Source organism: Poecilia formosa, unplaced genomic scaffold, assembly GCF_000485575.1.
Source record: "Poecilia formosa unplaced genomic scaffold, Poecilia_formosa-5.1.2 Scaffold369, whole genome shotgun sequence".
Classification (NCBI taxonomy): domain Eukaryota; kingdom Metazoa; phylum Chordata; class Actinopteri; order Cyprinodontiformes; family Poeciliidae; genus Poecilia; species Poecilia formosa.
Genome location: NW_006800308.1, coordinates 191,973 through 218,078, shown reverse-complemented (window position 1 = coordinate 218,078; position 26,106 = coordinate 191,973). Strand labels below are relative to the sequence as shown.

General features: G+C 40.3%; 3 protein-coding genes across 5 annotated transcripts in view; 2 read left to right on the top strand and 1 right to left on the bottom strand.

The window, feature by feature from the left end:
* Positions 1–239: 239 nt before the first annotated feature.
* Positions 240–15,951, top strand: vmp1 (vacuole membrane protein 1). Of its 3 annotated transcripts, none has more exons than XM_007575100.2 (12): positions 240–337; positions 876–987; positions 1,292–1,424; positions 1,775–1,865; positions 3,176–3,286; positions 7,920–8,087; positions 8,193–8,324; positions 9,796–9,876; positions 11,051–11,167; positions 12,333–12,394; positions 14,362–14,461; positions 14,933–15,951. In XM_007575100.2, exons 2-12 carry the CDS (start codon positions 909–911, stop codon positions 15,074–15,076), a joined length of 1,218 nt encoding a protein of 405 aa, XP_007575162.1. In that variant the 5' UTR covers positions 240–337; positions 876–908; the 3' UTR covers positions 15,077–15,951. The 3 variants fall into 3 exon arrangements, with proteins under 3 accessions (XP_007575162.1, XP_016517850.1, XP_007575161.1); XM_016662364.1 differs by lacking the exon at positions 240–337 and adding an exon at positions 425–448; XM_007575099.2 differs by lacking the exon at positions 240–337 and adding an exon at positions 509–622.
* Positions 15,952–16,961: 1,010 nt separating this feature from the next.
* Positions 16,962–20,837, bottom strand: tubd1 (tubulin, delta 1). Its single transcript, XM_007575098.2, has 8 exons — positions 20,564–20,837; positions 20,335–20,482; positions 19,252–19,468; positions 18,770–19,001; positions 18,240–18,404; positions 18,018–18,149; positions 17,306–17,489; positions 16,962–17,179 (listed from the first exon to the last, which is right to left on the bottom strand). Exons 1-8 carry the CDS (start codon positions 20,712–20,714, stop codon positions 17,074–17,076), a joined length of 1,335 nt encoding a protein of 444 aa, XP_007575160.1. The 5' UTR covers positions 20,715–20,837; the 3' UTR covers positions 16,962–17,073.
* A 1,591-nt stretch (positions 20,838–22,428) lies between these two features.
* The window catches only part of LOC103153999 (ribosomal protein S6 kinase beta-1-like), a 10,332-nt gene continuing 6,654 nt past the window's right edge, over positions 22,429–26,106 (top strand). Inside the window, exons 1-6 of the mRNA XM_007575127.2 lie at positions 22,429–22,623; positions 23,520–23,563; positions 23,639–23,759; positions 23,922–23,990; positions 25,409–25,556; positions 25,982–26,082. Coding sequence (XP_007575189.1) covers positions 22,555–22,623; positions 23,520–23,563; positions 23,639–23,759; positions 23,922–23,990; positions 25,409–25,556; positions 25,982–26,043 — 513 coding nt within the window. The 5' untranslated portion in view covers positions 22,429–22,554 and the 3' untranslated portion in view covers positions 26,044–26,082. The remainder of the gene's footprint in view (positions 22,624–23,519; positions 23,564–23,638; positions 23,760–23,921; positions 23,991–25,408; positions 25,557–25,981; positions 26,083–26,106) is intronic.

The window sequence follows — 26,106 nt, the reverse complement described above, 5'->3', positions numbered from 1 at the left end:
TTTATATATATATATAGTTTAAGCAAGTGGTGGTACACACCATAAGACATACGAAGCTTTGCGTTGTCATGGTTACATTTTCCAACTAAATTTGTCAGCTTCCTATTGGACAGCAACATGCTTATAACGGAAACACGTCTTTCATTTATTTTGTAATATTTGCAATTTGAAGCAAAATTGTCCCACCTGAAAAATCAAAGATCTTAAATTCAAAAGGAAAACTGATTCTTCGTTTTTGTTAATATTTAGTATTTAACTGGTTGAGAATCAATATAGTTTAGCTTTTATTTTGACACGTCCAAGTTTTGTGTTTCCGGGTGAAGAAGACAGGAAAGAGGTACGGTGGTACTGATTTATTTAACCAAAAATAATTGGTTATCACCTTTTTTTCTTTTGCTTTCTTGTTATTATAGTATAGTATAAGTTTATATGTTAATCTACAAACAAGGTGAGTAGTAATTAAATGTACAGCTCGTATTTAAATGTAAAGGCTTCCGGTGTCCCTGTTGGCTAGCCGGTTAGCATGTGGACGGTTGTGGAATCAGCGCATTTGACTTCGTATCCTGTTACAGACTGACCTACAAAGAGACGTTTCTTCCAATTAGCTTTATTTGTTATTTTTGTAAGTCTATTTGGTAATGTATTTCTCATCTGTCTTTATTTGTGTGGCTTCTCTCTTATCTTTTTCGCCACGAACAGAAACGTGAGCTACCCGGCTTTATACTTTGACAGGTTATTGCTCAAGAGCCGCAAATTATGATGTTACTCCTCCACGGAGTCCCGTCACAGACTGTTCCTTTTTTTTCTGCTTGGACACAAAGATCCCCGATGAATGCGAAACTTAACAGCTTTTTGTTCGTCTGTTTCCTTTGTAGACTGCCTAAACAGCTAGAAACTGTGACAGTGAGATGGCAGCCAATGGAGCAAGCTGTGAGCAGCCTCAAAAACGAGCAGGACCCAAAGATAAACAGAACGGCAAGTCCACAGGTTAGTGTGAAAGGTTTAAGGGCCGAAGACGATCTAAAAAGTTTAGCTCATTTTAACACTGGTGTTTTCATTGCTAACAACAGCCTCATATCAGTGTCATAAAATTGCTTCAGCAGTTTCATTTCGGGCTACTTTCAGTTTTTAACCCTTGTTGACAACTCACCGCATGACAACAAAAGAGACAGACCTCTGGCTACAACCTTTATTATGTATTTGGCTTTAGCAGTTCCACAGGATGTAGTAGTTAATGAGCCTATTAGTTGTACTCAAACTCAAGATGATTCCAGCTCTGTTTGCCCTTCAGACTTGTTATTGAGAGAGAGACGCCAGAAAGACAAGGAGGATCGTCTGTCTCTAGTGCTGTGGAGGAGGCCAGTTGTCACTCTACACTATTTTCTTCTGGAGACCCTCGTGAAGCTAAAGGAATGGACTTTTGAGTAAGCCTCAAACAGGTTTTGCTACTGGGTCTTTGCTTTTGCACTGCTCTGTTGAGGTTGTGCTGGTACATATCTGTAGTTGCGACATATTTATTTCCTTTTGAAACAACTCGGAGGTTTCCTGCTGATAAATCAGTCACAGGTGCTGATGACCTTGTACTATTTTTACATTTTACCTTTTAGACAGCTCAAAAATATTTATGACAGATAAAGTAATGCAGTCTAGATTAATTTTAATCCAATTTGAAAACAAAACTAATGTCATAAGACTGTTTAATAGAGACTGGTTATACTTGATCAACTAGCATATTTGGAAGCTGATCATTTTGTTCTCTTGTTTTTACACACAGGCTTTGGCACCGGCGAGGCACAGTGTTTGTATTTTTGTTGTTATGCTTCCTGTTCTCGATCACTTACTCCACTGATGGATCACACCAAACGGTGAGACTTTACTTTCTGTTTTTTTGCAACATAAATGAACTCCACTGCCTCATCGGAAACTGTGAAACAGTTGATGATAATTCGGTTTTTTATCATCTTAGACTTTGCTTACAGAAACCTTGTGTAGATAGACTATGACCTGAACACTGTTGGCAAGTAACCTTTGGTCACACTTTCAGCTGGCTGGAAGTTTGTTTACGGGTTAATCAGTGCATTTCGCTGTCAAGGTTCAGTTAAAGCAGAGAAGCGCTGCAGAGAATTAATGAGTTAAAAGGAGTGAATATCAAGTAGTTGACAAAGTAGTATAAAGTTACATCCAGCAAAACATTTTAGAGTCGTATATCTCCCAGTTCTAAAGAGTTAAAACTTGCCAATGGCTTGCAACACCTTATTAGTTTTGTTTTATTTCCAAGAATCACAACCACTGAGGACACAACAATTTCATGAAATCCTGTGGTCTTTTCTGTCTTGGGGAACTTCAGCACAATTCAATGTGTTAGTAGTGAGAAACCAGCCTGGGCGAAGTGCGTTTTTGCTGTAACTCCCCCAGCTGGCTGATCACTCTGGCCCTTTGTCATCATCACACAGTTGAGGTCTCACTCCTACGCAGGTCAGCTGATAAAGGTCTGCGAAGACTTCACTCGGTCACTGAGGTGTAACAGCAGAGTGTTGACTTGAACCCTCTGGTCTTTTCAGAAAGCACACAGCTGGCAAATCACCATTCACCCACCACCATGCTTGACAGTTGGTGTGAGGTGTATTTATGGGTTTGTTTTTGTAAAACATGATGTGTGTTATGTCCAAACATTTCTGCCTCACATATCCCACGGTTGTTGTTCCAGGAGTCCCATTCAGATCAAACTCTGCAAACTTAAATTATGTTAGCTTCTCTTTATGAGGGAGGAAACGCCTTCATTTGAGAACCTGATGTTCCGACTGTTTCTAATTGTATTGTCATGAGCAACATTTTACATGTAGAGTTTGAGATGCAACTCTTGGATTTCTTACAGTTTCTCTGAGTGGTGCACTTCCCGACATTGGGTGAATTTGTTGGGATATCCCACTCCTGGGAACTTCTAGAAATGTCTTGAATTATGATATCTCGTTTTTTAAATGGACTTCATATTTTGAAATGTTCGACAGGAACACTAAAGTTGTATCCATCTTAAAAAAAAAAAAAAATTCATTTGTATTTTTTATCTAAATGAAACTTTATCATTGAGGAATACGTTGCGTCACAATCCCACATTCAACCGACTTTTCTGTTTCCTGAAGTATTTATTTTTCATTCTCTTATCATTCCCTGACAGTATGTCCAGTACCTGGAGAAGAAGGTCCTGTGGTGTGCCTACTGGGTGGGCCTGGGGATCCTGTCCTCTGTGGGACTGGGGACTGGTCTGCACACGTTCCTCCTTTATCTGGTAAGAGAAAATCAATGGCATGTTCCTGGTTATGCAAAACATTTTTAACAGAAAACGGCTCCAAAGAAAAATGGGCCTTTCTTTTAAATTTACATACACATGTAAAGATAACAGAATACCTTTAGGCTTTACTGATAACAGCTTACACTTTAAATACCTACAAGTCCACATTTCTAGATGTTTATTTCTGTTTTGTCAGATTCACTCATGAAAAAGTTAAATAAACTTGATGTGTAAAGTGCCATTTCTCAACTTTGATATTCAAATATGCAGTTGCTTGAAAATCATTGGAATGTTATCCTAAAGGCCAATAAAAGATATTACCTTTTCAGGAACTAACCTTAACTCTAACAATATTGCCATAGTAGTCTTTATGACGTCCATTTAGTATCAGTTTAGTATTTGTGAAACAAATCAGCCTTCATGAGAAGTGGAGGGCTAATCTTCTTGGCTTAGCATGTATACTTTTTCTATCTCCTACTCAGTAGTGGCTTTATTTTTGGACTGAAATGACACAAAGCAACCAAGCTCGGAGATATTTGAGAATAACCAGAACTACTACTATTATAAGCCTATCCCTGTTGTTGCCAGATGATGGCACCATCCTCCAAACCCAGAAATAAGTCAGTCTGAGTCAAAATACCCATCAATCTAAGGTTAACAGGGAGGGACCTTTGGCTTGCCCGCTGACGCTTGTCTGAGAGTGACTACATTAACCGAGTCACTGGAAGTGTGTGTCATTTCTCTTAAATGTGGTCAGAAGTAGACTTTAGCTTAATTAAAGAGTGGAAGAAAGTTGGCAAAGCTTGTCCACTTTGAGGTGTTCAGTGTCCAACATGTGGTCCTGCTCAATTCCCTTTACTATTTCCACTGCAACCAAATCATAAGAAATCCACATGGGTGACCTTTCAGTTTTCAGAAATATCCTAAACATGAATATTTTTTTGATCAGGATCAGTTTGGATTTGTTTCACTTCATTCTTCTGTCTTGGTTTACTTGCGTTCATCATTCAGGTACTTAAGGTTTTGTTTTGGGGATTTTTGTCTGCTTTTGGTTCTGCATCTGCTCCATAATGCAGAGGAAGTGTGACTTCAATTCTTCTCAACTTTGTGTTTTATTAATTGTATCATCACCACATACCTTTGCACCATCCTGATGCCAGTTAACTGATTTTATATTATTTTAAGTTTGACCACAAAATTATTCATTAAAAGATCATATTTTACCACGAGGGCCTAGGCTCAAGGTGTGGGCAGTTCCACTGGAATTGACTCATGTTTCCACTGCACCATCTCTCCAAAGGTCATAAAGTCTGTCTTTGTAACTTCTGTGTAATTTCTTTAACAAACAAAAACACCTTGTTGTTCCTAACAAATGTTCACTATGTGTCCTTAAACCATTATTTATGGTACATTGTGTCCAAAGGGTCAAAATAGAAGTGGCAACAGCTCTATCATGGCATCAACATCGTGAGGGTACAGAGACAAAACACATTTGTCATGCTTTGCAACACTATGTAGATTATATCATTTCAAGGTCTTACTTTTTATTACTAAAATGACATAATTAGTATTCTACTCTGGTAATTAATTAAGAAACTTTCTAATAAAATTTTGATTAACACTCAGTTGTATATAATCAGAAGGGAGGCGCAGGTGATGTGAACTGACAAAGATGTAACAGTATTTTCTTGCAATAAAAAAAATCTTATTCAAAACGGTTTATAATTTCTATACAGCTATCAAAGCCTTCAGTCTGGAGCTTTTCAACCATAAATGTTGCTTTAAAAACTAATTCAAATGTGTTTACAGCAGTTACAAAGCAACTGCATTGATACATACTTGGCAATAGTAAGTCCAATCAATCACATAGTATTATTGCATATAGTTGGTTTAATAAGAACAAACAATATATGGCTTCATCTTGATAATTTTCTTTGTCCAGTTCTGTCTTCTTTGATTTTCTGCCAATTATTGTACATACAACTATGAATTTGTTTTTTAAATTTTCATTTTATCCTTACATTTCAATCTCCTTATTGGAGCATCAGCTTTCTGGAAAAAAAAAAAAAGATTAAATTTAATTATATCGTTTTTATACAGCTTCTGGGCTTAATCTCTTCTGTTGGAAACTGTTTGAAAGGTCACATATGGACAAACTGATTTGGTCCATTAAAATGATTCTCACTGTATATCCTGATTTGTTACACACATTCAACTGTCCCCAAATTACTGCAACTATTTAAATCCTTCACTGAGAAACTGAAAGTTTATCACATGATACAAGGCTGCTTCTCACGAGACTAGTTCCCATTTTTCTTTGCACTAGATTTACTTCATCTTGACAATGCAACCGTGTCACAGTCACAGTTATTTATATTTCATGTGACAATTTGAATGTAAACCACACACAGTTTCTGTGGATTTGCCTCAATCCAGGAGCCCCATGGAGAGGATTAGATCATGGGGTTCGGTCATCACCATGGTGATTCATCATGATGTTTCAGTGCTGATCCTCTAGTACTTCTTAATATGTTTGTGTAAGACATGTAAATATTATGTCTGTTTAAAAATGAAGCATCTTATTTTTTTTGTCAGTCTTTCACACAAGTTTAATTGAAATACTGTCAGATTATCACTACAGTATACATAAATATATATATTTAAAATAATTACCAAAAATATTACAGTAAGAGTTGTAAAAAACAAAAAGGTTGTTTTGCCAATGCTTCAACAAATATCTTACCTTGAAGAAAACTGACCTTTTTATGACCTTTTTTTTTTTGTTTGTTTTTACCAAAGTCTCAAATTAATAACTTTCATTTCAGTTCCTTAAATGTCTGCTAATCTACACCATATCTTAGATTCAACTTACCTACATTGTAGATTTCTGCAACTGTTTATTAACTACTCTTTCCCTTAAATAGTTTTTAATTTTCTTTTTTTCTTTTTTTTTTTTTTTGGTAGGATTCATTTTCATGTCTTGGGGCTTCAGCTGAGGAATTCAGATTGTGATAAAACTATCAAAGACTTTATTGAAGATTTTATCTCCAGACATTCCCTGGGAGCCTGCAAAAGTACTTTTGCTCCTGCAGCTGACTCATTAGTGCAAATCAAAAGGTTTTTGTTACCTTAAACAACTCCTTGATCAGCAGAGAGTGTATTTAATCTAATTTTTATAAGAAAAATAAATCACCTGTTCATAACAGATTTGATCTGACAGTGTCCTGTGTTTTAAGGCTTTAAAACGGTGTTAAACCAACAGACATTCATTCTAGAGCACAGAACACAAGATGATACCTGTATTAACTGTGTTTTCAAGGAAGATGAAATGATTAATGAAATGAGCTAATTGTAAATGATGGCTCCTGATCTGAAATTAAGTTCTACATTTAACTTTCTGAAACTTGCAGAAGTTCTGTTTGTGTGGGAGAAGTTTTGCATCAAGGATGTAGTGTTTCCATCTGATCTCACTTTTTTGATGTTTCTAAGAGATTCCTTTATATCAAGATGTTTTTTGACTTGTCAGACGTCTGCATTCAATGCATTTTCACCCCGCTAGGATAAGGATGACGCTCTCCCTGAGGGTCAGAGTTCAGTCTTTGTCACCATTCTCAGAGTGACATTGCTGCTGATCCGATACAGACAGTCTGTTGCCTCCCCCCACCTCAGGGGAGAAACCTCACGTGAGGCCTCCCAGCGTCAACTCTGTCATGAGATGTTAACTCTGTTGACCAGTTAGAACAGGCTGAACAGACTCTGAGTCTCGGTGACTCATGTCTGGTTTCCTCAATCTTGCAAGAATTAATAAAGTGCTGTTTTGAGTGTAAATCCCGGATCTGTGCTTGGTAACTGGGAGTGACGGTTTCATTAAGGAAAACTCCTTTCTCCTTTGTTTTAATTGTTTTCCTTTTATTAGAGTCAGACACTGGCTGCTTGTTTCTTGATAAATCAAGTCTTTGGTTTGAAAAAGTGTGTTGTGAGACCTAAGAATCGTCATGTGTGTCTGCAGTTGAGCTGAAGGCTTTTTTTTGTCAGCAATGGCTTATGGTGGCCTGTCCATTGCCTGTCAGTGTTGAAGCCATAAAGGATTATCTGTGCTTTACATGCAGGTGGGCCAGCTGCACAGGTGAGGCCAGGTGAGCTAGTTTAATCAGAAATCTTTAAAGACAAACGATGATCTTCCTGTCAAGAGACGCATTGTATGACTCGGCTCCAATCTGTGTGTCTCTGTGGGAGGGTGGATGCTGTTAGCTCACCATTCAAAAAGGATCAATCAGAATTATACTTATTGGTGGGAAGCTGCAAACTGGAAGGACTTGATTAAATAAGACAATTTACTGAAAAGGTTTGAGAAAATTAAAATGTTCTCTGTGGAAGGAAACTTGAGGGCCCTTCATCAGAAATACTAAGAGCCTAGGAAGCTGGGAATAGTTGAATTGCTGTTAGTGCCCGCTGCTTATTTAGTGGAAACTTACTTACGACGTTTTAGCAGATGCAGTTGTTTCTGTGGTTATTTAAACCTAAAACCTAACATGAATGGCATCATTTGTGCAGCCATATTTAAGCTCTTCATATTTCCCGACATTTTCCATGCATGTTGAAGTCTCGGTCTCATGGATTTCTCTCTCAGGGTCCTCACATAGCTTCAGTCACCCTGGCAGCATATGAATGTGGATCCATAGACTTCCCAGAGCCTCCGTACCCCGACCAGATCATCTGTCCCCAAGACGGAGGCCTGGAGGACAGCATCTCCATCTTCTCAATTATGTCCAAGGTCCGGCTGGAGGCCTGCATGTGGGTGAGTGGTGGACGCGACAAGAGAGACCTGACAGTTTCACTGGTCAAACGTGCAAACAAATCAGAAAAATGTGAACGTACACCGACTGCAGCTGTGTCTGTTTAGGGCGCGGGGACGGCCATCGGAGAGCTGCCTCCATACTTTATGGCCAGAGCGGCTCGTCAGTCAGGAACTGATCCAGATGATGAGGATTACGAGGAATTTGAGGAGATGCTCGAGCAAGCACAGGGCGCACAGGTCAGAAAGATCAACGCTCATGTTTATGAAGTGGTTTTTGATTGCTTATAAATATTCTCTTTTAGAATATTGTCTACATTGTTGCGTGAATATTAATGTTTTGTATATTATCTCAGTGGATGTATATTATTTCTTACCGATTTTAAAACGGCTACTGGCTTTCTTTTCTTTAGTCTTCATTTCTAAAGCTCTGTAACTAAACTGATGTTTAAGTTTTATCTGTGTGGTTTCTCCCCTCATCATAGTTATTTACTCATTACTCATCACCTCAGTAAGATATGATTCTTATTTAATTTGCCCTAATTTTCTAAATGAACAAAGGAACAAGGCCAAGCAGGCCTCTGATTGGTCCTGAGTAAGCGTGTGACTTCAGCGCAGCCCCTCCTTCCCTGCACTTCCAGTAAATCTGTGTGTTCGTGGGTGAGTCACCCCGAGCTCAGCTCCCTCTTTAATCATCCCTCGGGCTTCGCTCTCGTTGCCTCCCTCCAGCTCCCTCTGCTCTTCTCACCGGCCTCTAATTTGAATGACAGACAGCGCTGTCAGGAAGAGAGTTCACATGACTGGAGAACGCTTGGATCAGATGCTGAGTCAGCAGGACGGAGATTACCAAAAACTGGAGACATTGTCTCCATCACTTAGTCCCACTTCACCGCGTGGAAGGATCCCTGCACCTGCGTTTTTTTCACCGTCTCCTCCTTTTTATAGTGTGAGAAGTGAAGAGCTGGCTGATGAGCCGCTGTTGAGGAAAATTACAGAATAATGATGTTCTCTGTAAACAATAAAAATATATTTAATTGGAAAACGAGCTCAGAAAGTTGGCGGATATTTACCACACGTTCTGAATTGTGGCGGTAAATTCTGTGAGAAACCAACTTTATCAACTGACCTGAATTAAAAATGTATTTAATAATGTTGGCATGTGTGTTTGTTATAAAACAAAAAAACAAAAACTTGTTTTTTCCAAATTAATGTTGAACTGTGCCAGCAGGTTTTCAAACGGCCTCTTAATTGCCTTCCTGCTCCGGCGGTGATCTTTACAGAAAAACCACAGAGTTTTACCCCCCCGCAGGAGTACAGATGCATTCAAAGAGCTGTGGCACTTTTATACCACACAGATTTGAGCAAAACGCCACAAGAGTCACCAAACGGAGAGAAGAAAAGCAAAAATTACAAAGCTCTAAAATAGGAGATAGTTCACCACAGAGCTTTTGACCAAGGCTCGTGTTCCTCATTATGCTCTTACAGTAAAATGGTGTAATAAAAACCACAAGAAAGTGCATTGATTTATTTAAGCAAAAAAAAAAAAAAAAGGAAGGGTGATTATGTTGTCAAAGATCTTAAATTATATGTTAAATATGTGTGATTGAATAAAAAGATTTAAAATAACATGGGTTGTGAAAGTCTTACAAATGCATCTAGTCATGTCTGACTGCAATCCCACATTAAAATGCATTTTCAATTTGCTTTGCAGGACTTTGTTACAAGAGCAAAACTGGGAGTTCAGCACATGGTGCAAAAAGTGGGATTCTTTGGAATCTTGGCTTGTGCCTCAGTAAGTAGAGAGATTTCTTTTTTTCATCTTTTAGTTGACATACAAAGTATTTAACCTCACATTAAGAGGAAGGAAAAATATGTACAGTTCTCTTTTTGCCAAACATAAAAATATGAAAATTGTGGCGTGGATTTATTTTCAGTCTCCATGAGTCGATGTGTTCGGCCACCTCCCTTCGTCAGCAGTTGCAGCTGCTAGTCATGTAGAGTAACTCTCTTTGCACATCTACATAAATTTATGTCCATGTTTGTTCCCAAAATAACTCACACACACAGATTGAATGAAAGACGTCTGTGAACATCAGCTGCTCCAGTCCAGTTCTGAATTTCACTGAGCCGGTCTAACATGAAAGTACTGATATAAACCGTCACCTCTTAGCTCTGGATGACGGTTCTGAACTCAGTCTTTTCTTCTGAAGCATCTAACAGGTTTTCTTCAATAATCCTTCCATCCTACACACCGGCTACAATATGTTCAACGTAGCAAACTGCAAACATTCTGATGCCTTTTGTTCAACAATGTTCATCTTCTTGCTAAAAGCCAGATTTGCATTTGTGCTGCACTTTTCCTTCATTCAAGTTCTTCTTGAGATCCTCAGACTTCATCCCTGGTATATCTGCTGCGTTCTCTGGTCTTAAGTGGTTTGTTCACAAACCATGAGGCCTTAAACAGAACAACTGATTACACTCACAAGTAGGCTGGCCATTGTCCTCCTGCTCAGTTACTGTACAATCTGGGTTTTCTCCCATTCACTTGGATTCCATCCAGTCGATTATTAACCAGGCCAATCAGCAGACAGAAGAAGTCTTAAAGGATGATGTCCATTTCCTATGCTGTTTTAGAATTGCAGCCTGCCTGTAGTTTTTAGCAATGGCAGAGGAGGAAGTGAAGAAAGCCAATCTGTCTGTGTTGGACACAATTCCAAAAATTGAATTAACACGAACAGCCGCCTTGTTCGGCTCGGCACTTCTCTCTTCGCAGTGGAAAACGATTGTTTACAGATATTAAAATTTGGATTTTTTTTCCATCATGCTTGACAATTATGTGTCACAAAAAAATCTAAAAAAATACATGAAATATGAAAAGGTTCATGAGTTCATTTTCATCATGTCACTCTTACTGAGCTAAATTGTGTTGATATGAAAGAAGTTAATTTTCTTGTGCATTTTTTCAGATTCCCAATCCTCTCTTTGACTTGGCGGGAATAACCTGTGGGCATTTCCTGGTTCCCTTCTGGACTTTCTTTGGAGCAACTCTGATCGGGAAAGCCATTATCAAGATGCACATACAGGTCAGTGGAGCAGATGAAAGGCTCATCTAAGGTGGTTCAGAGCTCTGGCTCTGGTTTGTTCCGTTGTTCTTAAGAAACGATACTGGCACACCTTCACACCCTCGTAGAAACATCTTCTGATATGATTCATCCTCTTGAATCATTTCATCACGGCTGTCTAACCACAGCACAATACAGCATATCAGAAATTACACTTTAGGAGAAAAGGATTCACTGCTGACTGGTGTGTTTTGATAAATCTCCAGAACCTCAAAGGGTTGTGGGAAAGATGAAGCCGTGTGCTGAGATCATGAGATGGTTACTATGAAACTCCTAATTGTGCACTTCTGGTTGACTCTCACCAGTGGCTGAGCTGCTCCTCTGGGTTTTTCCTTCGTCTTGTTTTAGCCGTAGCAAGTTTCCAGACCTCTTAAAGAGGCTCTGAGATGAAAGGAGGAAACCTTCGGAAGAAGTTTTTAACAAGAGTTTGGAATGACACAAAAAAGCCAATCAGAAAATAATTTTTTTAATTATACAGAGTGGAGTTGAGAGTCTCACACCAGTGACTAATATAAACCTAGACAATGAGGGGCTGTCTGTTTTTTTTCTAAGTGACTCGCCATTCTAACCGAACAAACCCATCTCCTGGTGGTACCAGTCGGTGATCTCACCCGAGAAGGTCACCTCTTCCTGTGGGGTGGGGAGTGGGGGTCCGGGCCACACCGAGTGGACATGAGAAGGTAAAAGGAAATGGAGCAGACTTTAAAAGCTGCAGGGGAGACCCATTTCTGTACCTTGAACTTCTCAGACTTCACATGATTTATCCTGTCTGATCTTGTCCAGGGGGGCTGTGTGTCATGCCGTTTAAAGCTGATCAGTTTCAGAACCGGAGGGGGAAAATAATGTGGTTTTGTGCCCCCCGCCCTTCTGCTTTGGTTGTTTGCAAACCACACAAACCCCCTCACAGCCTGAAATGTTGCTTAAGAGCCAGGTTTGAGTTTTCTAATTGGTGTCTGTGAGCCTCAGTGACCCTCGGCTGTTCAACAGTAGTTCTGTCAAAAAGACAGACTTTAAATTGTTTTTTGTTTTTTTTTGTTTGTTTGTTTTTTTAACCAGTGAATTTCTTTTGTAGAAATCTTTGTACTTTGTCAGTCAAAAATGCTGATCAGTATCTTTTCCTCCACAGAAACTTTTTGTTATCATTACCTTCAGCAAGCACATAGTGGAGCAGATGGTGTCACTCATCGGGTAAGTGTGTGAGAACGGTTGAAAAACCTTTTTTCTTTGTAAAACCGATGTCTTTTGGTTTGGTTTTTATGGTTAGGAATGCGTTCGTCAACTTTTTCCCATGCATTTCTGACTGCTGATGGGTCGAGGGGGATGGGGTCCCATATGAATAAACGCTTTCACTGCGTAGGAGTAGATATCAAGGTATTACCCCCACACACACATGCAATCCATCTCTGCTGCACTGCTGGCCAAAAGTATGAGGTCACATTCAAAACAGGGTGATTTGACTCACGGGGTTTCAGCTCTGACTGACGGGATGATCGAACAAGGCAGGAAACACAAGCACAGACTTGAACGACCCGCCTGCTGTTCAGGCAACAGAATCAATACAGCTGCTAGGATTAGCTGGGGTTTTTATTTATTTATTTATTTATTTTATGAAATAAAAGCAAAAGTTTTTAATTTTTTTCAGGAAGTTCTGTTCATCAAGCAGATTTCTTTCATATAACTTTAAAACTGTGAACTGATATTAAGAGATGAAGTGCTCTGCAACAGTTGACCACAACTCTTTGTGTGAAAAAGAAACATAAAGTGATGTTAGATTGTGAAGTGGAAGAAACATGATGCCTGGTTTTTAATTTCATTTACAACTAAAATCTGAGAAGTGGATTTAACCTTCTTAAACCATTACAACCACTTTTGATTCAGCTTTCCACCTCCATATTTTGAATCTTTGTATAATGTGTCCTATGAGACGTTTGGAATATTGTTTTATATCTAAAAAAAAATAAAAAATCTTCCACTTTAAAACTATAAACTTTTAGTCTGCCACTTAAAAACCCAGTAAATGGGGCGCCACTTGGGTCAGTGGTTCAATTCCCTGCCCTGGGCTTTTCACTGCATGCCTTCCTCTTCTCTCACTTCTTCCTGTCAAGCTTGAATAAAAGTCCACTAAACCCATAGAAAAACATTATAAAAACCAATAAATTATATTGAAGTTTGTGAGTTCTAAACATGAAAAACCATGCAAATACAAATTCACAGAACCGTGGTCATCAATATGAATCAGCAAGCTAGTAACTTTGACCATATTTAGACAAAAAAAACATTTTCTTTCCTGCTCTAGTTGCTTTCAAGGTTCTTTCCCACGAAGATCACCCCTGGTGACTCGCTATGATTTGTACAAATGGAGCCTTTTGCTGATATGGGTATTTCGCTTAATTTCATGTCTGTCTAAAATCATGTTTGTTTGTGTGTAAGGATGGAGAGATAACCTTGAGTCACTCAAGTTGAGTGTTATTCAGCAGCAGGAATTACCCTCTCCGCATTTGGTGCTTGTTATCGCACTTCCTTTTGCTTAGTCTAGTCAAGTCCAGACAACATGTTTACATCCTGGCTGAATTCAGGAGGACTGTCTACAGGCTGCAGCAGTTTTTCTTTCCGTTGAGGGTAATTATAAGTTTGGCGATATGATAGATGTTCCATTCAAGCTCCGTTTCACTTTACCAGCATGTAGAGAGCCACCTCAACAAACCCTACCTCTGACTCGAGGAAGCGTTAAAGCGGTGTTCGTTATGACTGGCCCCCGGTGAGCGCTTCCACTCCTGCCTAATAGGGAAATTAGCAGACACTGATTGGCTGTCTTTCCACCATGAAAACACCAGTGGTGGTAAAGGTGATGACATCATGTCGACTCACTTCCTGGTTGAAGGGGGCTGACACAGACTCTTATAGAGAGCTTAAGAATATAAAAGAAGGACAGAGGAGTTTCTGCTTCATTCCTCTCTGCTGCCTACTCCTTCTCACAGTAACAATTAGAGGTGGTGGCAGCTGCAGCACGGGGCCCGTCTGTAGGATGGGGCCTCGGATGCTGCTGGTTGGCCCAGTGAATCAGGACTTTTATTTCCAGCTTTCAAAGTTTTTATTGGGACTGCTTGGTTGGTGAGTTATAAGTCTTTTTTTTTTTTCCACTTTTGCTATTCCAGGTCTGTTCCTACAATAGGACCATCACTCCAGAAGCCCTTCAGTCAGTACCTGGAAGCCCAGAAGACCAAGCTGCACCATGCTGGAAAGAATGGACCAGCGGTAAGAACATTAGCTTTTACTTTCTACAATCCTTTCTTTTTTTCCCCTCTATTAATGTGTGAAACCTGGGAGGCTTTGATATGACAGATATACGAAATTAGGAAATGTTAGGACAGAGTAGCTCTGTCAGAGTTTAGAAATGTGCATAGCAAATGTTTCTAAACAGATTAAAGTAAAGTATTTAAAATCCAGTTTCTGATTCTAAACATATCGCCCTCTGGTGGGCACATTGTGTAACTATAAACAACTTCCCACGTATTCTTTTTTCCTTCACACCAGCATTTTGTTTAATATAAATATTGTAAAAGAAATTATAATTTACTTAGAAGAAAGTACAAACACACAGTTTTACTAGCCTCGCCTCATAAACACACATAAGTACAGCACCAGCTGGTTTTGTCTACTCATAATCTGGTTTGCAGAAATGAGTGCAACTTATACCATATTTTTGTACCATTTGGGGTTTTCCAGGATGAGAACTGGCTGTCGTGGGTGTTTGAGAAGGTGGTGCTTGTCATGGTTTGCTACTTTGTCATCTCCATCATCAACTCCATGGCTCAGAGCTACGCCAAACGGCTCCAGCAGCTGAGGCACTCCGAAGAGAAGAGCAAGTGATGGCGAAGCAAAGCGCCTCATGCATCCAAGTGACTTGTGTTTCTGCAGCTGCTGCTCACAACTTACCAACGAACCTCACCCATCTTCATTGCTCAGAGAGGCCGAAGGCATTAAGATGAAAAAGAAGCAGAGGCATTCAATGCCTGTGTGTGTGTGTGTGTGTGTGTGAGTGAGTCTGCGCTTGTGCTATCGAGGATGCATGTGCTGTGTTTTGTTTCTGTCGAGTTTTATAGTTCTTCTTCTCATCTCACTCTGCGTGAGTGTAGCGTGACTGACTCCTGCTAGCGGTCTTAAGATGTTACTTTAACGTTAAATTAATCTTTTCATTAACCTCAGAAGTAAAGCGGTGATTTGATGGTAGCTGCTATGCTGAGGGCAGCGCCCATCAGATGCTATGCCTTATGCAAGTTGGGAATGCCTGAATTCCCTTGAGTATAGCTCTTGACTTAAGGACTTGATTTTTATTTAATTATGTAACATATGTATGGATGGGAGTTGATTTTATTTTTGCGATGTGCTGCCAAGATAACTGCAAACGGATAATGTTTCTTTTCAGGGTTTTCATGTTTTTCTTCTGGTAAATATTCAGACTTTTTTTTTTAATTTCTAGTACCGTCAGCTCAAAGTGATTGGGAGGGTTAAAAAAAGCAATATCAACTTATAAAGTGGGGTATGTACGGTTTGCACATTGTGTAAATATATTTTTTGACTGTATGATCAGATGTGTTTCTATTCCAGTTGTTGCTGTGAACAAGAACCAAAATACAAAAAAAAAAGAAAATAAGGCAGTAACATTGTAATCTCAGCAAATGGTCCCATTTCTATTCTGTACATTTAGGTCAGATCATATATAAAATGTGGAATTGACATTTTTTTCAGTCTGAGTCTTATTTTTTGATGTTTTCTTTCCTAAGTGTTCATCCTGATAAACTGCTCTACTCTTGTCATGATTTCAATGTATAATTTTCTCAAAGAACTGAGCACCTACAAGGTAAGTAACCAGATCAAATTTTAGTAACATGACTGGAACATTTCCTTACTACTGTCAGCCTGACTGGGCTCTTGGTACTAATTAATCCAATAAATAACCTTCAATTTATGCCAGCTAAGATGTTTCTGACTCTTGATGCATGAAATCAGTTATTTTCTTTAAGACGCTCTGTAACTATCCCCAAACTACTCTCCCACCCCGTCAGCTAGCTTATCAGACTGGTGTTGGCGGTCACATTTCCATGGCAACAGCGGTCTGTAAGCTGGCTGAAGCTGTGGGCCTTTCAGCCGCTCAACCTATGTTGAGACGACGCATCCAGTTGTTGGATGTGAGGTGACCTGCCTGTCACGTTGTTGCTCTGCTGTCATGTCTGCCCAGTTCTACTGTGTAAAAGAAATAAAATAAAGTGAGTTACCAAAGATCCTGACTGTTTTGTTTCTGTCCATTTTGCCTTTCAGGTTCATCAGTACTTTTAGGTTTCCACATTCGTGAGCTTGTTCATCTTGTACAGGGTTAGGTCTGCTGAGCTCTTCTCAGTCCGACATGCCTAAGAGCAGCTGCAAACAGCACAATGAGGGACAATAGTTGTGATCATAAACAGCAGGAGCTTCCTGAAGAGAGACAGAGGCCCAATTTCAAAGCATCAAATTGGAAAATTTTCTTTTCTTTTAAGTTATTTTTGATATATACAGTATTTTTTATAACTGAAGGTTACAGTTATTTTATTGTGCTATAAAATAGCAAAAGTCTTGGACATTAAAGGTGTGTGTGTGTATATATATATACATATATATATATATAGATTTAAGTTGAAGGAGTAAAGGTTGTGAAAATCAAACCTTTCAGCAAATCACCACTCATGAAGGTATGAAGAAATTAACTCCAACAGCGTTCCTAAAGCAAATTATTTTATTTACACAATTTTTTGTAAAAAAATCTACTAAAATAAATAATGTAGTTAAAATCAGTCCATTGTGTTGCTCTCTCACAGCTACTCTCAGTTTACCTACTGAAGCTCAGAGTAGCTGGAGATCACCTGCTCAAGAGACGTAAAGCTGTCCAGAAAATCCTCCTCTGAGATCCCAAATTTAACGTACTGATGGATGTAGGCCCTGCAGGAAAAAAAAAAATACCATTGATCCAGACTAATTATTTAACCTAATTCGTCTGGATTGAGATGAACAGAAATTATGAAACTGAAGTTTGTATTTAGTCAAGTCTGTTCAAGTCCGACTTACCTGGAAGCAAACATGTTCCAGGCTTTCCTCACCATGTCATCCAGAGGTCTGAGCAGAGCCTGGCTGTTGCTAACCAGTGTTGCAGACTTCTCATACTTATTGAAGGGAACGGGGGATTTCCACAAGCTAAGCGCTTCGTCTGGTGGAAGCCAGGAAGTATAAATAGCTGGGTCTTCAAATCCCCCTGGGGATTAAAACAGAATTCACACCTGTTAAAGATTTGCCTTTACCAAACGAATCTTCAACATTTTCAATATCGATAAATGTTGGAAGGACTTTTTTGGCCTCAGTCTAGTCAAGAGTACACTTTCATTCCTTTTTTCATAATTTCTCTCAATCCTTTGCACATCTAGACTGATTTGTTGGCCCAGACTTCTTTGACTGAACACAGTGCATCTCTGTGAACATCAGTTTTTAAATGTGCCACAAAATCTTAATTACAATTTCAAGTTGGCCTCAAATGACCTAATCTCACCTTGAAAATACTGCAACTCCAAACAGTATTCTCCTTGAAATATGACTTTCACAAAGATGGAGTGCCTTTATAAAGCAGATGCCTTCTGGAGTGAGCTGTTTCTCTGGACTTTATCTATGAATGTCTGAGTTAATGGGTCTCAATACATGGATGCAAAACTTCAGTGTGAAAGAAAACCATAAATAATTTTTCCTTCCACTTTATGAATCCGTATCAAATTCAGCCGTGTTCTCTGACCCGTCTCTGCACTGTAGACGTCCTTCCCCCTCAGGATGAGCAGGTTGGCCAGGGAGGTGTTGAAGCTGCCAGCTGAGAGACTCCTGGACCGCCCCGCTGAGGCTGGAGGTGGACAGACCTGCCAATCTATACCTACAACGAAGAAAAAAAAAAATCAACCCAGTGATTATAGGCGTTCCTTTTTATACTACCAGTGGTGAGTGAACTAGCTATAAATCTCACCTCCTTCCATCTTGCTGTTGGAGATGAGCATCTGCCGCAGGTGTTTGAGCAGCGCCGGCCAGCTGAAGGTGCTGAAGGCGATGGAGGAGCTGGCCATCTGGGGGATGGTGCACACACTCAGCAGCTTGTACTCTGGGTGGCAGGCAAGAGCGCTCATCAGCTCACCTGAAAATCGAAAAGAGTAACAAGTGGATTATGGAACAATTTACACGCAATTTAAACATCAACTAGTAGAACTACAACTGAGAAAAGCATGCACGGCTCTTAAAATGTAAAATCCTTACTTTTCTGAACTCAACTTTCCAGAGTACTTATAATTTCAAAAATATAAAATGCGAGAGCTGATTGCGAATTTATAGCAATTGTGCTTGCAAGAGTAGATTTTTATCCGTTAAAAAGACGACGCATCAGGAATGGCGGGAGGATTCAAGGAAGGGAGAACACAAGGTTGGAAGGAAAGAAACTGAATACTGAAATCAAATTCTCAAGCCTTTCTGACCACGTATAAAACTTGAGTGTTCTGCCCTTACCAATAGGATGCCTGCTGTACGCTCCACAGGAAGCGGGCGTGAGCGTGGGCTGCAGCACCCCACCCAGCTGGTGAGCGATGACCCTGTTGATGTCACTGAAAGAGATCTGCTTGATCTTCAGCAGCTGACTGCAGATCTTGTGCACGATGTCGTTCTCGTGCACCAGGATGGCATCAGAGAGCTGGTAGAGGTGTGCAAGCGTCAGCACCGAGTTGTAGTTCTGGACAATCACCTGGAAGAGTGGAGTGTGGAGAGATGACTTTATGAAAGACTCTGCAGTGGATGAACATGGATGTAAGGTTATGATTTCAGTTTCCTATTTATTTCCAGTTTGTACTCTAGTTTAAGTCGGGGAGATGTTATTCTCAGTCAGGATTTGACCCTAAAGGTATCATCCAGCAAGGCAGATTGAATTTATTTATTAATACAACTAAGCCTTGCTCTTCTACATGAATGTAACAAGTAAAATAATAATGGCATACCTCCCCAGTCCCATATGGCCAGGTGAGGTGGTTAAGGACAAACGACGATGGGTAGACGTCTCTGAGACACTGAGTGATGAAAGTACCGACTCCTGAGCCCGTCCCCCCTGCGACACTCATGATGGGGATGAACCCCGCCAGCATGTCGCAATGCTCCACCTCCCTCCTCACCAGCTCCTCCACCGCGTCTCTGTGACGAGGGCCAAGGACGCAATACCTGGATGGATGAAAATGCGTGTATGATGAGAAAACTTCCTCTTGTCTCAAGATGAAAGGCAAACTATGATGCTTTCCAAAAGCATTTAAAACCATTAAATGTGTGATATACTAACATGTAGGTAGTGCACTGTTTTGAAATGTAAGGAAAATTAAAAATGTTTTTTTAAATGTTTCTGTTCATTATGATACACCTAAATAAAACACAAAGCCAGAGCAACAATGAAACAGGTTAGAACAAAGCATGTCCATGCCCGTCAAACCCCGCAACAAAATGCAGTTGAAATCTGTGTTAAAATTTGAAAATTGAGGTTCAGACGTTCTCCGTCCAACTTAACCGAGTTGAGTTACTTCGCAAAAAGAGAGCTTGCAATGTGTTTATTGGTAAATAAGTAGATAAATGAAAACCATGCATCATGTCCAGTACATTTCACAATTACGCACTGCCTTGGCCTCTCACAAAATCCCAGTCATTACATAGAACAGGGTTTCCCTCAGTGTATTGTAAGCCTGGTGGCCACCAGGCTTTTCTTGCACCCCCACCAGGCTTAGCATTGCTTATTTATTTAAGTTTTTGAAAAATGTCTGCATTTTTTTTTTAACTTTGTAGTTGGTGTTCAGATATCAATCTTCCGATAATCATCAAGTGATATCTTCAAATTTCCTCTCAATTTTAAACATTTGTTTAACTCCAAAACACAGCGGATGAATGACTGCCTGAGCGCCCAACCCTCCGAGCTTAGCAGGCTTTCTGGGGGAAACCCTGCATAGAAGTTTGTGTTTCGAACAGGGAAATGTTGAAGGGTGTGATTCTGTTGAAAATGCACTGTATGGCATTCCAGTTCATGTGGCTGGTTAACATCTCACCCATTGGCCCAGTTGTTTCCAGAGCCTTGTTTCTGGCTGAAGTGGGAAGTTTCTCCATACCTCCACCTGCCAGACTTCGCAGCCTTGCTCATGCTGTGGTTGATCACTTTGGGCTCCATATCAATCAGCACCGCCCTGGCTTCAAGGGCTGACACACACAAACTGTATAAAAGACGCGCCCACATTACAGCAATCATCCGCATTAAAGTCATCTCGGAGCCTTGCTTACCTCCCTGTGTGGTCTGGCGGAAGAAGCGCTCACAGCTGACCGCGCTGTACGTTTTCCTGTGGACGTCTCGAGCATCGCTACACATGACGTCAAACAGCTCCTGTCCCACCTGGTTACCGCACTGACCCAGCTGGACTGTCACCACAGACATGATCAGACCTGTGAGATGTCTAAGTCACTGAATCATGACATTTTCGGCTCCATTTGCAGACTCCTGGCTGTGTTTTGGAAGCGGCGCTCGTAGTTAAAACGTCATTTCCGGCTGAAACTGTCAACCGTTTCAAAATAAAATACAGACTCAATATCAATTGAAGTACACGATGTTTTTTTAATTCTTTTTAAGGTGTACTTCTTAGCATAAAAACGCATGACATAGTTAATTTCCAGCTTGCTTGATTGAAAAACAAAAATATAAAAATATATTGTATTATTAAGTGCGTGCTCCTCATTTAATAAGCCCCTTACTATTATTATTCTGTTTATAGCCTTACAAAACATAATACAGACAAATTTTGTGTTTAATCAAGACCACAATTGTAGTCAAAAATTAGCATTGTTCAGAGAGCCTTTCTTCCTGTCTATTCATAACGACAATTTTGAAATGTTTGATGTCTGATTATGTTTTTAGCACTTTACATTTCCATGAATGCAAGGAAGAATGATGGATTTCCGATCCCAATCTAAGCATGCTGTGCCTTGACACAGTGATGGTTTGAGCGACATGAGACAGAGGAGGCATGAGACCTCAATACTTGGTTGGGCCTGTTTTTGTATGAATTACTGCAGTGCATGTAGCACTGTGTGGGTGTAATGGAAGCCCAGGTTGCTTTAATTGATACCTTCAATTGGAACAGTCCTGTTCCTTTTCTCCTTAGCCCAGGTAAGACACGTCTGACATCGTCTCTGCTTCAGGAGTGACTTGACATGGGGAATGCAACATTGGCAGCATTATTCAGAGCGCCTGGAATGGACACACAGATGAATCTCCTCTCAAGGATGTGGTTCTCCCTGTTGCTAGTGCACGTTTTCCTACACTTCTTCCTTCCACTCAATTTTATTTTAATATGTTTGGATACAGAACTCTGTGAACAACCAGATTCTTCAGCAATGACTTTTTGTGGCTTACCCTTCTTGTGAAGAGCATCAATGACTCTCTTCTGAATGTCTATCCAGTCAGACTGATTGTCTACTGTCTACTAACACAGAGTGAAAGACCATCTAGTATCAGGAAACATTCAACCTCAGTTGTTTTGACTTAATTAGTGGATAAAGGTGTGACACCATGAGTTTCCATCAATGACGTTTTTCACAGTATTCTAATTTTGAGACACTGGATTTTTAGTTTTCATTATTTGTAAAGCCACAATCACCAAAATTACAAGAAACAAGAGCTTAGAATATGCCGCTCTATGTGTGATCAGGGTTCCCCCCAGTGTATTATAAGCCTGGCGGGCCACCAGGCTTTACTTGTGATCCCCACCAGGCTTGGCATTGTTTATTTATTTTAGGGGTTTTTTTTTGTCATTGCCTTTTTTAAAGACTTTATAGTTGGTGTTTAGGTATTAATCTTACAGTCTTTCAATAATGCATAACTATCAAGTGATATTTTCAAATTTCCTGTCTACTTTAACCATTTTAACTCATGCCAGCCAGATGAATGACAGCCCTAGCGCCCCAAGCACCGGGCTTAGCAAGTTTTCTGTAAGAAACCCCATGTGATAATTCTATAATATAAGAGTTTTATTTTCTGAGATTACTGGTAATAAATATTTCCCTTTTACGCAACCTTCAAGTGTTTGGAGATGTACTAGTATTGAGTGCAGTGGTGCCTTTGTATATGAGACAACACGTTCCCGCCCCCTTGTGGAGCGTCGCAATGCGCCTGCTCGGTGTAGTAGCCGGTTATGGCGGCCGTGCGTGTTTGTCCATGAGGTGGGGGACGCCTGCTGTACCTGCGGTCTGTGACACAGCAACCCGAGCGACTCGCCGCCATGGCCGGAGTGTTTGACATCGATCTGGACCAGCCGGAGGAAAATGTCTCCGACGACGAGAACGATGAGGTGCTTTAGCAGAGGCTGTCAGAGGAGAAACTCCCCGCCGCACCGTAGCTAGCTGCGTTAGCCTGGTCGTCTGCCAGCAGCCACGGCAGGCCTGCAGGCTGCAGCAGCCGGGGCTGTCAGGGCCTCACAAACTGTTTGTTACTATTAGCATGACCGCAAACACAACAAAACAAGCGCCTTTCGTTTTTTATGGCTCTACAGCCCGGTTCAGGAGTGACTTTTATGCGTTGTTGGAGCTGTCAGCGTCGCTGTCACGCACGGGTTGTGCAAAACATCCTTACTTGGCCAAAGGTGCAGCAGTGATAAATGTGGCTCCGTGTGCAACAGTTTATTTTGGCAAAATGTGACAGAGTGGGGCTGTGTGGGCTGAGGACTGGCTGCCCAGTAGCTTGTCTTTATACAGGGATAGGAAAACGGCTATTGCTGAGTTTTAGAGCACAAATTGATCTCTATTTAAATTGTCAGTCATTTCTTGTCCAGCCGTCTAACCCAAAAAGTGCGACATGATTGTAAAAAAGTTGTTGAATGACATGTTTATTTTTCATTGAGATGAAAATAAGGCTAAAGTTCAGCATTATAGTACGTACTGTCTCACAGAAGCTCATGTTTATGTGATTCTCTATGAGGAAAATAATCAGAATCAGTCAATATTAAACATTTAAAATATAGATATGAAGAATATGGTATGGCAGCTTTTTTTGCTTCACATAGGGAAAAAAAAATCTTTTTTTTTTTTTTTCTTAAAGTGCCTGTTATGGTGCATAAATATAACTACTTCACAGGCATAGAGCCAAACTTCAAAGAAAGTTTTAAAATGACCAAATGATTTTATAGCACAGAAAATAACATAAATTTAAAGTCTCCTTTACTCATCAGTGTTCTGCTCTTCCTTACAGACTCAAAACATTGACATCATGGATCAGTGCAGTGGGTTTGAGTTGTAAGTATTCAGTTATGTCACCACTTTTAAAATGGTCCAAAAGAGAAGCCTAATTATTTACATTTGTCTCTGCAGCAATATGGACGACTGTGAGAAGATCGAGATCTCCGAGGACAACGTCAATCAGGGGACGGAGAACATCAGACCAGAGTGCTTCGAGCTGCTGCGGGTGCTCGGAAAAGGCGGCTATGGAAAGGTATGGAGTCTAGTGAACATGCCGTTTGTCTGAGCGGCGTGTGTGGTGAATTATTTTGCCTCTGTAATGTTATGCTGACCCATGTTTTTCCCCCAAACTGCCTGTGTGACTATTCCGAACACTTAATTCTTTCTACATTTTTTTTTTTTCCTTGCTCCGCAGGTTTTCCAAGTTCGGAAAGTTGTCGGAGCTGCAGCCGGCAAAATATTTGCCATGAAAGTTTTAAAAAAGGTATAAAATTTTTTCTTTTGCAGTCTGCCTCTGAGTTGTATTTCACCAAAAGCGCAGATGCAGTTTTGGTTATGTAATCACGCTGTTTGCTTTATAAATTAACATTATATTGCTTCTGTCTGCACATATGGGCTGCTGCTGAAGTCAGTGGTGGGGTAAGATTTCACTGCTAGTTGGTAGACTGCCAGCTGCTCTGCTGCAGCCTCGGCTCTTTAAACGCTCCGCTCGAGCCCATTGGGTCCAGCTTCATGTCGGAGGGATTGCCTTGCACGACCTCGGTGACACATTAAAGAGCTGCTACGTTACGCTCGGGGCGGGGGAGGGGGAGAGAGAGAGTTTTGGTGGCAAAACTTAACAGTGGAAAGCGTAAAACGGCATTTTCGGTAAAGATCTGATGGAGGCTCACAAACGTGGAAGCATATGAAATTTTAAGTCTGTCCAGACTTGTCCAAAAAATCCCCAGCCACAAACACTTGAGTTTATAGCGGAAGTGAAGCTTCTCAACTGAGCTTCACAATGTTTTTCTTAGTTTTCCGCCAGTTTTGTGTTGCTTATAATGTCGCTGTGTAGTAAAACATAAGAACTTTAATCCATTGCCCTCTGGGTCTGCGTGTGTGTATTTTGTGAATTTGGCTGAAAATTTGGAATAAGAGCTTCAACCCTAATGTCCCTGCCACCACAGCTCTGAACGCTCGCTGCAGAGACGACAGAGCTGTTGACAGGCAGCTCGTTGGCTGTCAGACAGAAGTGTTCAGTAAACAGAAGTGAGGAGAGCGGCAGAGAGCAGAGGCTGTCGACAGATGAAAAATCAGGACACTCTGCACTTGCACATCTTCAAAGAAAAGGCTGCAGAGGCCTGGTAAGGAGCCACTCTGGGGTGTCTGAGCCAGGAGGCATTTAAAAGATGATTCCTGGCTCAGGCCACAGCTTCACAACTTTTTTTTATTTTTTATTTTTTGAAAAGTCAACCTCAGTCTAATCAAAACTGCTGTGATACCTTTGCTGTCCTGTCATAGTTTCTTTGATAATTCTTTAACTCACATTTAAAATGTAATTAAAACAACCAGAGGAACAATGGCAAAAGGTGGTAGAACTCCACAGAGGGAAATTACAAGCTTGTGCAAACAGGACGTTATCGCTTGCAGCAATTTCTGCATTAACGGAGGGGAGTTTTTATAATGTTCACTTTGCCAAATATAAAAAAATAAAAAATCTGCACATGCAAAATAAAACTTAGCATGCGGATGGAAGGCACTAACACAGAAGAGGAGACAGTTTTAGCTGTCGAAATTATCCAGTGGCCATGCTGCAGTGTGTGTGTGCATATCATGTCACATTTCTTTATATCGTTCATATATATATATATATATATCTTCTTTTTTCGTCTGATTTTATTTCCCTGTGCTTCCGGCCTCCAGGCTATGATTGTACGTAACGCTAAGGACACGGCTCATACCAAGGCAGAGAGGAACATCCTGGAGGAAGTGAAGCATCCCTTCATCGTTGATCTCATCTACGCCTTCCAGACGGGAGGGAAGCTCTATCTCATCCTGGAGTACCTCAGTGGTCTGTAACACTAAAAAAAAAAAAACGCAACACACCAGACCTGCTATTTTTGTCTTTAAACATATAGTCTATAACATTTTATTCTTGTAAATGAGCCTAAGTTTGTATACATGCATTAATAATGTTTCTGTGACATCACTTGCTTGCAACCATTTTATTTTCAGCTTCAGCGTAAACAGAGAAAATATAAAGCAACAGAAGTACTCGGAGTACATATTGTTCCTGGGCAGCAATCTTACACTGTCTCTTTAAGTGGCAGATTAATGCAGCATGAATTAATAATGCGTTTCATAGAGGAAGATGCACTTGCAGCTCATAGGCTGATGATTTATTTTTGTTGTTGTTTTCGAAACATTTTACCTTTTTGGACCGTCCTGAGAACTTGCGCGTTGCTTATTTTGTTAAGATGTTGTTCTGCTGTGCAGGAGGAGAGCTCTTCATGCAGCTGGAGAGAGAGGGCATCTTCATGGAAGACACAGCCTGGTGAGGATTGTTTGGCATCAGATTTCAGTCATTTACTGCTGACATTATTATTGATTTTATTTTATTT